Raw genomic sequence first — 15,355 nt, forward strand, 5'->3', positions numbered from 1 at the left:
AAAGCTCCCCCCCCCCCCCCCCCCCCAAGATGGCTGTTTGCTACACTGGTCTGTTCAGGGATGCTTAAGCCAAATCTCCCAGTGGTGTTGCTGCTGAGCCAGTCAGTAGTGATATTTGAACTAACAGCTTGTGTTTTGCAGCCAGGGCTACACAGGTCTTTAGATACTCTTCCCCTCCACCACCTTTAAATGGAAACTTCCTGTGCATGTTTACAGGTTTCATTCACAGTGGGTGTCTCGGTACAATCCACAGTTACCCCAGGAACACATCACCATGTGTCAGATTTTCAGTGATAAAATATTACATCTGAGAAACACTGTTTGGGTTGGGGTGGAGGGGAGATTTTAAAAGCCTGTTTTGGCAACTGAGCTGACTTGTAACTAGCAGAGTGAAAATGCTAAAACTGCTGACAGGAGTAAGCTTCATGGACTCAAAATAAATTATCTGCCCAGAGTCCAGAAAAAAAATCTTTGTTATTTGACATACCTGCAAATTAGTCCATGTATTTTGAGGTTTGTCTGAATCTTGTATCAGCTGTCACTTAAGTACTCTCCACTGCAATGGTGATTTCATTTTGGGAAGAAAGATATTACAGTTAAAAGGTTAGTTTAAGTCTTGACAAACTTGGTTTGGTAGGCAATTCATTAGTCTTTTTGTATGTGCTAGGGCAAGTTGCTCTGTGCTTTGGCTCCTAATGCAGAATGATGAAATTTTGGGGGCAGATGCTCATACTGAACGTCTGCAGAGCAACTGACCCTATAGGGAGAAGCTATAGTGGTAAGCTCAGAGGAACAGCTTGTGAAGGTTTGAAGTAGTGCACATGCTATTCTAGTTGGGCAGCTGATCTAGGCAATCAGTGCAGTTGCAGATTTGGTGAATCTTGTTCTGGTTCATAAATGAGACCACTTAGAACAAAGTCACATTATTTCCTTTTTCATGTGGTCAGGCTATAAAACAAGCTCTGTTGGTCGTGTGGCTGCATATCATGCTGCTGCTGCTGCTCTGTGTCTCTGGCATGCAGAGCTAGGCATGGAAGCTGGCGGCTGTCTCACACAAGCTTCTCAAAGAGTAGCAAAGGTTTAAGTAGATGAAAAGTGTTTATATGACTTCTCTGTGAAAGGAGAAATAGGAACACAAACTCCTGCTAACAGCTTTGTAGAGCCTTGCTTTTGATGATGCTGTGCTAGGCCTAGTTCTTAAGGTCCCGAGGGTGAGCCGAGATGTGTTGAAGGCTAGATCTGTTGTCTAGAGATTAGGTCTGTGCTACCCAAGGGGAGATCCAGACTGCTTCCCAGTGGTTTGGTGAAGCAATAGCAGAATTATGCCTGACTTGAAACAAACCCTCTAATCTTTTTCAGTTGAAGGGATGATGCCTGCTTTGCCAAATGTAGCATAGGCAGAGGATAAGAGATGTGAGATGATGGTCTGTGAACTCCCTTTCTTTGTATAAACACTCTACATGCTGCACCTTCAGTTGCCTCTCCTCTTTCCCAAAATCATTGTCCAGTAAAAGGGCACTGCTAAGCCTGCTTCCAGCTATAGCTGCCCTCCAGGGTCTGTGGAACAGTGATAGAGTCTGACCCAGCTAACAAAGAATATCAGTAAATTCAGAGAAGGACTAACACAATGATGTATTTCCTCATTTTTCAAACAAGGTGAGAGTAAGAACCAGAAAAGTAAAGGTGAGTTCTGGGTAGCACTAGATTTGGGGCAGGAGCTGTTCAGTGACTGTCGATGTGTTGTGCTCCATGAGATTAAAGAGGTTCTTGAGAAGGCCTGACTGTTGGGGCAGTGCAGCACCCCAGCACACCAGCTGCTTATGAACCTGTTCTGGCCTGGAGCTCACCTGAGGCCATTGTCACAATGAAGGTGATGCAGGTGCCTGTGGATGAGGTGAGAACACTCCAGGAGAGCTGGGATGCTTTCACTGTAATGTTGATTTGTCTCTCTCCCAGGCAATGGTACATTCCTCCCATCACTGCGCAGTGTGCATGCAGTTTGTCCGGAAGGAGAACTTGCTCTCTCTGGCTTGTCAGCACCAGTTCTGTCGCAGCTGTTGGGAGCAGCATTGTACAGTGCTCGTCAAGGATGGTGTTGGAGTCGGTGAGTTCAAGGCGGATGTGGTACTGGGTCTGTATTTGCCATGTTGGCCATTCTGATGATGACTGGCTGAATTGGTCTAAAACATCTCAGTAATGAGAAAATGGAGTATGGAATGAGTATTTGTGACAAACTGAACTTGAACTAGTGGTCTTACCTGAATCCCTGGTTAGTGTTGGCATACCACCAGGAGAGCGCTACTTCTGCCTAGCAAAACGTGCAAGTCCGTAGATCCATTTGCTGCTTTTCTCCCCGTGTGATCTCAAGAGCATGACTGTAACAAGTTAGAAGTTGCAAATCTGCTGTATTTTGAGTCTGCATCGCTCATGATGCATTGTTGCACTGCCCCTGGAGTGCCTGTGGATGCAAACATCTGTTTCCTTTGTGTTAGGTAGAAGCCAGTAGTTGCCAGAGTTGCTTTGGGCTTTTCCTAGCCTGTCTTTCATGCTGGCATGGCAGTAACATGCAATTTTCTACTTTAAGTACCTGACCTTGTGAATACTGGTTGAAGCACTTACTGGTCCTGGATGCACATGTGCCCTGTCATCTTTCGGTGAAGACAGTTGGGCGTCAGCTTTTCAGCAACCCTGATAGATTTGTTTCACAGTTGTGTCCCTCTTGCCACAACAACAGCTGGCACCTAGGAAACTGTGTTGAATGCTCTCTGTGCATTCACTCCTTAGTATAAGCTGCACTGTGCTAAGATGTTGCTTTCTCTTCTCAGGGGTCTCCTGCATGGCTCAGGACTGCTTACTTCGAACACCAGAAGACTTTGTGTTTCCATTGCTGCCTAGTGAAGAGCTGAAAGACAAATACAGGCGCTACCTCTTCAGGGATTATGTGGAGGTATTGTTTTTTTCAGTTTTAAAATACCCTGGGTTAATTCACCAATGACTTGCAGAAATTTTGTTTGAAGTGTCTTGCATCTTTGATTAGAACTGCAGTAACTGCAGCAAAATTGTCCCTGATAAACATGATATAGCTGCTCCTGTAGGACAGCCTCACTGACAAAATGCTCTAGCAGGTTGCCAAAGTAAATTCTGCTGTAAGGTCACCCAGTAACTCCTTGGCGGGCACTTCAGAATTCTCAGAATGTTGCAGCTGAGAACTTCAAATTTCAATCTGAGTTTTAAAGTCCTTCTTGCGCTTGCATAGATATTTTAGGTTCTGAATAATAAGTCCCTTATCTTATTGTAGCTCAACTGAATTGGCTGGGTTGATAACGTTTTATATGAGTTTTTTTGAAATTAAAGCAGCAATTGTTAAGGTTAAATGTGCAGGAGTATTCTGGTAACTGGGAACAGACTGGGAACACTCAAGAAGCAGCGAAGCAGTATGAAACAGTGGTGTCACTTCCCTTCAATAAGAAATCCTTTGGGAGGGAATAGCCACCACAGGAGAGCAGCTGAATACATTCTGGGGCATAAGTAGAGGGTGGGGAAAGTGCTCCAATGGAGTAAAATTGTTTGTTCAGTGTCTTGGTGGGGTCTTATGGTTGTGTTGCTGTGCTTACTTGGTCTGTAACCCTCCATTTGAATTCCCTGTTCTAGGGAAGCTGTAAGTAACTAATACTCCCTTTCCTAATGTGGAAGAGGTTTATCTGCTGTTAGCTAAGACCTGGTGACAATTTTCACTCTTTTTCAACAAGAAATAAAGGACTTGTATGTTTTTGAGGATAGAAGTGGTTAAACTTGGATAGATAATGCTCTTCGGCACCCACTGCTAATCTTACGACCTTGATATATTCACAGAGCCATTATCAGCTGCAGCTGTGTCCTGGTGCAGATTGCCCTATGGTCATACAGGTACAAGAGCCAAAAGCCCGGCGAGTGCAGTGCAATCGTTGCAATGAGGTCTTCTGGTAAGAAACAGAGAAGGTTAAAGATCACGGGGAAAGCGTATGCTGTCCTCAGAGCTACTCTATTTGCTTGCCAGCAGGTTCAGTGTGTAGAAGCATCTCAAATGCTTTGCTAGAGTTGTTTGTAACTTGAGTTAGCTTGAGTAATTGGACACTTGGGGTCTGACTTCTGCAGGTGGTCAGCCATCCCCTCGCTCCCTAAACTCCTTGGGAGTTGGGTGTTCTGACAACCAGGGGATGCAGAGCTTGAGTAATGAAGGGGTTACAAATCTACCATTCTCACATTTTGGCTGGGTTACAAATTCTGGTACAGACGTAGTGACTGGTAGAGATTCTGGTAATGGATGTGGAGGCCTCACTCACCACTGTCTGCTGCTATTGAGTTTTTAAGTTTATTACAAGTGTTTGACTCCCAGTGTGCCTGGTGTGTTTTGAGGCTCATGCGAGAATATATTTCTGCTGAATAGGAACACCAATGTTCCTTGTCTGACTTCAAGTGTATATGGGACCAGAGAAAAAAGATAGCTTGCAGGGCTGCTGAAGTGTCTTCTGCTCGTAGGTCTCCAGAATCACTGCTGTTGAGAATGTCTGTGGAGCGCAATACAACTGGTTTAGAGACCCAGTCTACTGGTATCTCCATGCAAATGGACCTTACTCACCTGGGGCTGGTCAGGTCATGCTAATGCAGGTGCCTATCTACCATGCCCCAGGCCTCTCCAGTCATGGTAGAGCAGACATAGGTAGACTCTAGGGAGGGATGTGTCAGCCCTCAGACATGTGATTTGTCAGAGAAGGCCTCAGTTCACTCTCATTCTGACTCTGGCTTCTGCACAAGAGGGTCGGGGTTCATTGGAGTTCAGCCTTGGTCTTTGCACTCTAGTAATACACGAGTGCATTTGCATCCCTTACCCTCACTTGGCCTCCCAGATTTTGGTCATCAGAAAACCTCAATTCTTGAGTCACCTCCTTGGAAATCAATATTTTTTTTTTTTTTTTTTTTTTTTTTTTCTTTTTTTCCCCTCCTATTAAGCTTTAAGTGTCGGCAGATGTACCACGCACCCACAGACTGTGCTACCATTCGGAAATGGCTCACCAAGTGTGCAGATGACTCCGAAACAGCCAACTACATCAGTGCTCACACTAAAGATGTAAGGACTAGCACCTGCATGTTTTTTCTTGTCCTCTAGTCCTGCCTGGGAAGCAAATACAATTCTATACATACATAGCATTGTGTGCTGCTTTTTCACAGGCTGCAAATTCTCACAACTCCCTAGGGACTGTGATATAACACAACTGAATGCCTTGGGAACGCTTTGTGCGGGAAGTCCAGCTACCCTCCTGTGGTGAGGACCTGGTGGTCCTTGTTCCAGACGTAGTGTGAATGTCTTTGGCAGCCAGGTGTGCTGCCCTCCCACAGGCAAAAGAATTGCGGCTACTTTGAAATGATCAGTGTAGATGTATTTCAAATGGAAGGAGAGAGTGTACTAAGTGCAGAGTCGGTACTAAATAAGGCACTAGTGGTGTTTAAACCTGAACAACTGTGTGGAGTACTGTGAACTGGAAGGTGAGGGAGATAAAGTCTTGATTTGACAAGGACAGCAAAATGGGGTAGATGAAGCCTGTAAATTAGACATTGAAGTACTTCTAGTAGATTTAGACCCAAGAAAAAGAAATAGTATTACACACTGTGCACTGTAGTCTACCTATAGAATTGTCTTTAAAATTTATAGATATACTACCTTTGTCCTCTAGATTTGCTGTCTGCAGATTGGAACTTGTAACGTGTTTTGGGGATTTTGTGGCCTGACTTCAAAACAGTTCTTAGCTGGCATTTGTTCTACCATAGCCAAAGGCAATTGTGACAGTGCTAATTAGTCGCAAGCTTCAGTTGTGTTAGGAAAGTGGGTACTTAGACTGGAGATCTTAAATTGCCTTCTTTCTCTGGAGGAGGTGTCAGCATGTGATGGCATTGTTTCTGCCATTGTGGGAATTAAGGTTCTGTTATATTGAGCATTGTCCTGGCATACATTTTGCCTGCCATTAAGATTTATAAAAAGCAAAACTCACTTCCTCCTTTGTACCTGTGCAACCCAAAAAAATGTAACTGAACTTGACACTCCAGGGCATCAGTGGAGCAAAGAAGTGTGCAGCTCTCACTGTGGTCAGCGAGATTCTCTGCAGCTAGCTAAGTTGTCGTCTGTTAGTGGCTGCTGAAGGCAGGATATAGTGCTGATTATCTTGTAGTTTTATGACAGCAGCTTCCACAGCTACTTATGTGAACTAATTATGTCCCTGTGCCCAAGCAACTGCTAAATGGTAACTCAGTGAGACCTTTAGTTTTACAAGGAGTAACAACAGCAAATCTGTTTTCTTGAGCAAGCAGTCCAGTGCTGCAGTGTAACTTCCCTGGCTTTGCCTTTCTGCCTCCTTTTTAAATGGAGGTGTCAGGAATTGGTGGGAGGCAGGGTGTGTATATGTTAATATTCTCATATATCCATATGCATATTTAAAAAAAAAAAAAGCAGGAGGGGAATAATTATGCAAGTGTTGTCATTCTCCAGAAGGCTGCTAGAGACAGAGCTGGATCTAACAAATGTTTCTGTTTCCCCAGTGTCCCAAGTGCAATATCTGTATTGAAAAGAATGGAGGCTGCAATCACATGGTGAGCAATTCCCTGAAAATGTCAGACCTTCCTTGTCCTAAGCAGAAATCTTTTTTCTCCACTTCCCACTAACCAGTGCCTCCTGTCTCTTCTTTTTCAGCAATGCTCCAAATGCAAGCATGGTAAGTAGAATTTGAAAGCAGTTTTCTCGGCAGTGTTTGTTAGTGGTGGTGTTATGAAGACAAAATGTGAACATTGACTGAAATATTTTTCCCCCTAGTAAAAGGTGAACAGGATATTAATTACAGACTTGTGTGTGATAGCTTCCCCTCCACCCTGCTGGCTGTGATCTCAGCTGGGTTCTGATTCAGTGCTGGTTTGGCTCCCTCTCCCTGACATGTCCATTGTATAGAGAAGTCTCCATCTCTGCCATAATATTAACAGTGGAATCCATCTTGGAGGAGAGTATTAAATGCTTTCCATGTAATTATATTTGTCATCAGCTGAAAGTACTGGCAGAACTGAGCCATTTACACAGATCAGCTTAAGTCCTTCTGCTTAGTGATAGAAATAATGAGCTTCAACCCAAACAAAACTGCAGGAGCTGTGAATTGTTCTGTGTAACGTTATCTGTTGGACTTCTCAATCCACCCCTGTGCAGTTAGCAGCCTGAGTGTCTTTGGCCCATTGTGTGGTCCTACAAAATGACAGTCTGTTCTTGCACTTATCTTTTCATGGCAGAATTAATTTCTGTTGCCTTGGAGTGAGATGGTTTGTATTCAGCCCTCTAAGTTAAGTGTGCCACTAGGAAATATTATAATATCAGAACCTTATTTGGAAGATGATTAAAGATTACTGTCCTCTCTCATTTCCTTTGCTTTGGGGTCCTCAGCAGCACTGGATGTGCTTTGATGGAGCTCTGTGACAAGGGTGAGCAGGCAAGTGCCAAGGTACCATGGTGACTAGCACTCACAAAGGCTGGTGAACTCTGGAAATAAAAATTTCAGTCTCTTACTATGAGTAACACAGAAGTGATTCCTGTTGTATCAACTTAATCTCCATCTTTTTTCCTTCCCAGTAGAACACTCACAGCCTTGCTCTGAGATCAGGAAACTGTCACGCGGGTTTTGCTATTGCTCTCTTTCCTTCACTTTCTTCCTCATTCAGTGGCTCCTGACTTGAAGTGTCATAAACCACTGATATCTGAAGTTACCTGGGTACTTCCCTCCTCGAGAGAACTGAGGGCAGACTTTCTTTTGCATGAGTTAGTTCACTTGGATTTTATTGTTCATACTTTATTCAGCCAGAGGTCTGCATGGGGCAGTATGCCAGTGGTGGGGAGGATGCAACTCACAAATAAGACTGCAGCCTGCCTCTTCTTTAATCTAGAGTGACAGCCTGTGCAGAGCACAAGTACAGTTCTGCCCATTGGTCTTGGTGTACAGGATGCAGCACTTCAGGGTTTACTTTCCATAATTGCACGGGAGGCTGTACAATGAAAATCTTCAAGACAGGCTGGTATTTTTGGCTCACTATTGTGTTCTGTTATGCAAGATGATACAAAATGTATATGTTTCTTGGCTTAGCAGAAATATCTGAAAACAGATGGGCTGTGTCTCCTGAAGCTTTTCTTTCTGGGAGGTTCTTTTTTCTGTGCATCACAGTGGGTTTTTTGCTGTTTTCTGCAGACTTCTGCTGGATGTGTCTGGGAGACTGGAAGACTCACGGCAGCGAGTACTACGAATGCAGTCGGTACAAAGAGAATCCTGATATTGTAAACCAGAGTCAGCAAGCACAGGCCAGGGAGGCCCTTAAGAAGTACTTGTTCTATTTTGAGAGGGTAGGAGACATCTCCTTGGCCAGAGCTGCTGTAGCCTTTTAATGCTCCCTGCCTGGTGCAAAGGTCATTGCCAGCAATCTCCGTGCAAGAGACTGCCCAAAGAGAATCTATGCAGAATTTTCAGGCCCTGTTGTTTTTCACTCAAAATCCTGCCCCACGAGTCCCATCCAAACCAGTAATGTCGTACCCAAAGCAAATCTTATTTGTTCCTATATTTCCTTGTGCTAGAGAAAATCAGTATTACCTGTGTGCCACTGTACTGTTTTCCTGCAGGCTGAGTGCTGCTGCAGTAGATTCATATTGCTCCAATTGTTTCTTTCCAGGATCAGGGAACTTCAGTTCCTTGCAGTATGTCTTTATGGAGACAAAGACTAAATAAACTCTGCCATGTTCAGAGCTCCATTGGCTGTAGCAAAGTTTTCCTAAAATTTCCTTTAATCACATTTTTAAAAGTTGCAGTCAGAGCATCTCTGTCCACACAGCAGGCTCGATGCACCTGGCCATACAATGCAATTCTAGAGCAGCATCTCTAGAAGGGAACGTGGTAGAGGTTAAATGCTGCTGCCTTTCAGTTTCCCTATTAAAATGAGCTTATTGTTCACACCATGCGCCAAGTCCTGTGTTAAAATAAATGTGTTCATTCCTGGCTCTCCAGACCAACAGGCTTTGGGAAGTGGCCATGTTAACAATGTGCACATGGATGTTGGAGTTCACTGAGCCCATGTTAAATGTTAATTTAAACTCTTGACCTTTCTATAGAAATCCTTTCAGTGGGGGAGTCACCATTACTTTCCATCTTGTTACACACAAGGTCATTGTGCGACCAGAGGGCATTCCCAGTCTGTGGAGCTGGGTTTGCTCCCTACTCTTTGCTGCTGTCAGTCTGTTGTATACAGCCTCCGCCACTTGCCACTGGAGGTGCTGCCTTCCTGTTCTTTCCCACAGCACGTCTTGCCTTGCTGGACTCCTGCCCCACTTCAATTTCTGCTTGCTAGAGCTTGTGCTTTTACAGCAGCAGTACTCTGGTCTCATGCCATTTTTTCTTTCCCTATCTCCCCACCCCTTGCAGTGGGAGAATCACAATAAAAGCCTGCAGCTGGAGGCACAGACGTACCAACGAATCCAGGAGAAAATCCAAGAAAGAGTTATGAACAACTTGGGAACATGGATAGACTGGCAATACCTACAAAATGCTGCAAAACTACTTGCAAAGGTGGGTAGTTGTGTTTTGTTTGGCACAGAGAAGAGAATACACACCAGAACGCTAAGTTCACAACAACAAGTGAAGAAGGGAATTTAGGGGTTGTGGGTATGTGGGACAGTACCTCTGGTCTAGGACATGAACTAGCCAAAAACTGTCTGGAAGTGACCTCTCCGAATTTATACTTTAACTGCACAAATTCTTCTAAGGAAAGTGTAGGAAATTCCACCATGAAGTGTCCAGTCATCCTTGTCAGAAGGTAGCTGCTTAGCCTGTAGTGATTACACAAATGTGACTGTGCTGACTTCCAAGTCTGAGACTCTTGTCCTTCTTTTCTCTCTCTTCCTTCCACTCCCCAACAGTGTCGTTACACCCTGCAGTACACATATCCATATGCCTACTACATGGAGTCTGGTCCCAGAAAGAAACTGGTAAGATGTTTTGCTCTTTTGCTGATAGCTTCTTGGGGGTGTAGCTGGCAGCATGCTGGGCTGAATTCCAGAGCTTGGCAGTATCTGAAATATTAGTCCTGAGTTTGAGGTAAGGACAGGACAAATAATACGTGGTTTTGCACCTGTCCACTTCAAGCTGACCAGCAACTCAGTCCTCTGATACATTACATTATTTTCCCAGGGCACTTCACTGCACTTCACTAACAAGCAATTTATCCAGAATGTTTTGAGGCTGGAAGTGTGTGTTTGTTCCTTGGTAAGACTTATCACAGTGCTGTGGGCCATATTTCATGTGAAGAGCTGCTGGTGGATAGCTTTTCCAGCCTTGAATTGGGGTTTAGCTTTGCTTTTTATTCCTTCTGTAAGTTCCTTGCTGTCTTGATACATCCCATGGACTAGACATGTCTAAAAATAGCCCTGAATTCACTGAAGGTGTTGTTTCTTTGACTCAGTTGACCAGTAAAACCTGTTACCCAATCTCTCCCCATAGCATCATATGTATTCTCTGAGGCTGTGGACAGATGTTCTCTTCTGGATCTGACTGTGCCAGTGGAACAAGTTACTGCTCCCAGCAGTGGTTAATCTCTCTGCTCCACCTGCAGAGCTGCTTACAAGAGCATTTTGTGACCTGTTTATGGCAAAATGAGCTGAGTTAGGAGATATTTGTCACTTGCCGTGTTTTTAGTCTGACTGGGTTAATTTTGAGTAGTGCAGGTTGGGGAGTGCTTGCACAAGAAACTCCTGGAAGAGGTGATACTGTCTAGCTGAAGGTGGATAAGGAGGAGGCACAAACCTGCTCTGCCAGCACAGCTGTCAGCAGAATGCATTTGTCTGCTCCTCAAGTGTAGTGTGTGGTATGAAACTGCTCCACTAAACTAGTTTCTTGTTGCTGTCTCTAATTTTGCTCCTTGCAGTTTGAATACCAGCAGGCCCAGCTGGAAGCTGAAATTGAAAATCTCTCATGGAAGGTGGAGCGAGCAGACAGCTATGACAGAGGGGTGAGTGTTCTGCTTGCTTGAGCCTGCTGGCCAGATTTTGTTTGTTGGGCTTAACACTTCTGCAGGAGCACTGAGGCAATCAAGTGAGGGTTCTGAGAAACTAGATCCAGAAACTCACCTTTAGCCAGCAGATGTTGTAGAAGTGGAGTGCTCACTGCCTTATGGGAGAGGAGGGAGGGCTGCAGTGAGTCCTGCAAACTGAAATGGGACTAACAAAGCTCTGGAGGAAGCTGCATCTAGCCCTCTGGTAAAAAGCAGATTCCTTAAGTGTGTTGCTTTTTAGACAGAGCAGGAGCCGGGTAACTACAGAGGGAGCCCATGTCAAAAGGAAAAGGCTCTGCGATCTTGTGATGCAGAGTGCGTGTGAAGTGTGGAGGTTGGTGCTTCTCAGACTGGAGCTTAGTCTCTCCCTAAAGAAAATGAGCTCTTCTCTGGGGAGCTCAGGCTAACGGTTTCTACCTTCTGTTTTACCAGGACTTAGAGAATCAGATGCACATAGCAGAGCAGAGACGGAGGACCCTGCTGAAAGACTTCCATGACACATAAGACAGGAGGAAGTGACAAAGTGCAGGGGTGAGAGCAGCGAGTGAAGTGATGGCAGCTTCACCGGGATAAGCAGGCACTGCCTCTGGGAGAACACGGCCAAGGACAAAGCCACCCCTCCCCTTGCAAGTCAGACACATGCAAACACCACATCTTAGTCCAGTTTGTTCTCTTATCTTTCTGTTTCTGTTTCTGCCAGGCTAGAGGCCAGATTTCAGATTGGCATATTTCCTGGGACATTTCCCTCCTGCCCTTGATGGTTTCAGAAGGGGAGGGAGTTTTTCTCTGAATGGCTGTTAATAGTATTAGATCATTACAATTTATGTAATTTTCAACGGTTGTACAATTATACAGACAAACCTTAGAATAACACACAACCCTTTTTAAAAATAAATTGGCAGTGGAGTGTTTTTCCTTAATCTGCTTGTAAATTTAATGGGCTTTTCCCCCTCTCCCTCTCCCTTCCTCTGACCCAAAAATCCTCCTAGGCACTGAAGGAGGTACAAAATATCTCAGCTAGATTTCCTGATGCTCCTTTAACCAGGGCATTGTAGCATTGGCATTGCACGAGGAGAGTGGCTGGCGTTAAGAGTGGCTGCTGCTGTGTCTGACCCAACAGTACCAGCGGTGGCCATGATTTAGTATGATTACATGTGACATCTCTTTTCTTGTAAATCAGCTGTGCAAAATCCTGCTACACAAACAAAAGCAAACAGAGGAATTGTAGGGGAGAGACCAGGCTAACACTGGGGGATATGCCTTGAATCAGGTCAGATTCTGCATTTGATGAATTTTAGGTCTTCCATGTAGATTTTTGCTTTACTTGTTTTTGTGGGGAGGATGTATTGCCAAAGTGAGTGATGAGGGAATAGTAGCATACAGTTGTTAATCAAGGCTTGGGGCTTTTGCAGAGTGAAACAATCCATGTTATAACAGTGCCGTGCAGCCTGGTAAAGATTATTTGTGCCTGCTGGGTAACATGGCTAAGAAAATTTGATCCCATTCATCAAGGTGAGACTAAACACTGCTACATTATGAGGAGGAAAGATTATGTACAGCACACTCCCTGGCACATGTTGGCAATGTGGACGGGCACTTGAATACAGGTGCACTGCTTGTGCAGAGCCTGCACCAAACCATGCAGAAAATTAACTAGCAAAATTAATTTATTTGTATATTAGTATTGATACTGGTGGGGACTTATCAAAAAATTGATTGTTAGGAGCATGTGGAGCTTTTTTATTAACATTCTTTTTTTCTAATGTAAAATATACACTAAAATAAAAATATGAAAACCTAGTTCATCTTAGTAGGGATTAACATGAAAAAGGTTACTTAAGTGCTGATGCTTGCCTGTTTGCTACAGGAAGCAGGTCACACGTTAAGATTTCACAGGCATGTATGTCACCTGCACCAGGAGCATGTTGTTGGCAGCCATTGAGGTGGAGCTGGAGTCTGATCTGAGGAAATCTTCACCTCTGTGGGGAACTCACAGAATTCTCTTCCGTGCTGTATATGGAAGTGTTGTCTTTGATGCATCCCTGTACTGCTCTTATACAATGTCACTTGATAAAGATTAAACTGAAGGGGGGGGAAGTGCTAAATTCCTGCACTTCAGAATAAGCTAACTCTACTGTTGGAGCCTTTTTCATGTACCTGAGACATGTGACCCAGGTATTTGCAGCATGTATAATTGGGCAGACAGATTTTAACAAGAGAGATGTGTTAGTTTAAAAGAGCAGCAGCTGTCATAGGAGCTAATCCTGTGGCCATGCTTGTTGTACACAGCAGAAAATTTCAAACTGAGAGGCCTTTTCCTTCCTCCCTCCCTTCCCTGGTGTGGGATGTATCGTCAGGGAACGGGGGAAACATACTGCCAAGGAGCTGCTGGCAGTGGAGTGGAGGTTACAACAGAAGCGGCTGAGGGTAGAGCAGGGTTGCAGAGAGGTGGCTGCAGCCAGGAAGCGGGGCAGGGAGGGAGTCTGTGGTTTCTGGGAGCGGTGCTGCTTGCTTCGCAAGAGATCTCTGTAACTGTGGCTCCTTGTGTTCCTGCTCTGTCCAGTTCTGGCTCCCCTCTAGGCTGGAGCCGTACAGGTAGATATGTCCTTGGTCCAGCCGCTGTCTCCAGACTTCATTCCCTCCTCTGCTCAGGGCAGCAGCCTCTTTTTGCTCTCTTCATGATACATTGTAGAGGTCAGTCTCTTCCTTCCTCTCCCCTTCCCAAATGATTGTCAAAGTCTGGGCACACTGGACCCACGGGGAGGGATAGCACGGGGGAAGGCTTGCTGAGACCCAGCAGTTTGCAGTGTGTAGAACCAATGTTTAAACTGTTCTTTAAAAATGTAATGTGCAAAGTACTAATTAAGATAAAAGCTGGTGTTCTTGTTGGCTAAACGTAACTAGTGTAACACCTAATCTCTTTGCAGAACAGGTATGTGGAGTTTCCTAATCCCAAAGAGCTCTCACTTCTATTACATAATTGTCCAGCTTTGAGCTAGATGAGAATAGGGTTTTGTTTCTCTCCCTCCCTGCCTCCTTCCCTCCTTCCCTCTCCCATGCCCCCACAAAATGCTTTGCTATGAATCCTTGTTTGTAGACAAGCTAGACCGTGTAGTTGTGGCCAAACTTACTGAACAGACTGCTGAGGTGCTTGGCTGAGGGACAGTAATAAATATTGCACAGTGCGCCCCCTAATGCTTTCAAATTTTCTGAAACTAGAGCTTTGTGAGCAGTTCTGTTTAGTTTAAAAGAAAACAAACACCCTTTCTGAAGGTGGTGAGCGTCCTGGTTTGCATGCACAGATCCTATTTCTATACTCTCTGGGAGAACAACAGGACTTGCTTGCTTTTGCAGCCCAGGCAGGGTGACTTCTGTGTTGGTGTCGTACAGAAAGTCCTAGGCTCCAAGATGAAACCTGCAGCGCACCGAGAGTATTGGCGCTCTGTAAAGTGACTGACCACTGCTTGAGAGGCAGGTGACAGGAAGGAAATGGGAGTTCTCGATGCCAAAAGATGAGGCCAGTTTTTTCCCCCCCTAATAGGTACATGGCCCTACTCAAGTCTGCAAGGTTACATGAATGTAGGTGAATAGAAAGTGGCTCAGGAGCCATTAATTCTGAGGTACGAGTTTCCCTTTGGTGCAATACAGCTACAGATGTGGAATGTTTGCTCTCTTTTTTTTTTTTTTTTCCTTTTGCACTTGTTTCCAGTTCCTGTGCCAGCCTGACACCTCTCCATCCTTGCATCCGATACTCTTTTATTTCAGCTTCGCTTGTGTTAGTGCATTGGCTGCCTCATCTCTAATAGTCCTCAGGCTTCCCAGACTGTAACAAAAAAATTTTCTACTGATGACGTAAACTGCATGACTGCTGCTCTGCGCCGTGGCACGTGCGCTGTGCTCGCGCAGGGACAGGGGCAGCAGGAGGTTTCTGTACTATAGTCTTGCACTCTTAAATTTTAGACTTTTTAAGCAGGTGAAAAAAAAAATAGAACTTTATTTTTAAATGAGGCACTTGTTCTGGGAATTCCTTTCCTCGCCCCCGTCCGGTTCAGGCTGTGGGGCGGCGCGGGTGGGGGGCTGTGCTGTGGGGGTGCCCCCAGAGCTGCTGCCACCCCTCGCTTTTCTTCGCAGGCACTGGAGAGGGGCAGGGGCGGCGGAAACCGCCCGGGAGACGGTTGCCAGAGGTGTGCCCTTGGTTTATTTGAAATAAATTGTGACTTTCTAACTTCGGAGGTGTCCTGGCTCTTCTTGGGACGGGGGG

General features: G+C 45.0%; 1 protein-coding gene across 11 annotated transcripts in view; it reads left to right on the top strand.

Moving 5' to 3' along the window:
* ARIH2 (ariadne RBR E3 ubiquitin protein ligase 2) overlaps positions 1-13,440 on the top strand; it is a 33,183-nt gene extending 19,743 nt beyond the window's left edge. For all 11 annotated transcript variants that reach the window (XM_010571148.1, XM_010571127.1, XM_010571142.1 and 8 more), the window contains 11 exons: positions 1,957-2,104; positions 2,826-2,947; positions 3,853-3,962; positions 4,990-5,107; positions 6,571-6,621; positions 6,722-6,743; positions 8,250-8,401; positions 9,471-9,614; positions 9,965-10,033; positions 10,969-11,052; positions 11,527-13,440. In XM_010571148.1, coding sequence (XP_010569450.1) covers positions 1,957-2,104; positions 2,826-2,947; positions 3,853-3,962; positions 4,990-5,107; positions 6,571-6,621; positions 6,722-6,743; positions 8,250-8,401; positions 9,471-9,614; positions 9,965-10,033; positions 10,969-11,052; positions 11,527-11,598 — 1,092 coding nt within the window. In that variant the 3' untranslated portion in view covers positions 11,599-13,440. The remainder of the gene's footprint in view (positions 1-1,956; positions 2,105-2,825; positions 2,948-3,852; positions 3,963-4,989; positions 5,108-6,570; positions 6,622-6,721; positions 6,744-8,249; positions 8,402-9,470; positions 9,615-9,964; positions 10,034-10,968; positions 11,053-11,526) is intronic.
* The last annotated feature ends 1,915 nt before the right edge of the window (positions 13,441-15,355 follow it).

This window comes from Haliaeetus leucocephalus, unplaced genomic scaffold, assembly GCF_000737465.1.
Source record: "Haliaeetus leucocephalus isolate CR32 unplaced genomic scaffold, Haliaeetus_leucocephalus-4.0 Scaffold2, whole genome shotgun sequence".
Classification (NCBI taxonomy): domain Eukaryota; kingdom Metazoa; phylum Chordata; class Aves; order Accipitriformes; family Accipitridae; genus Haliaeetus; species Haliaeetus leucocephalus.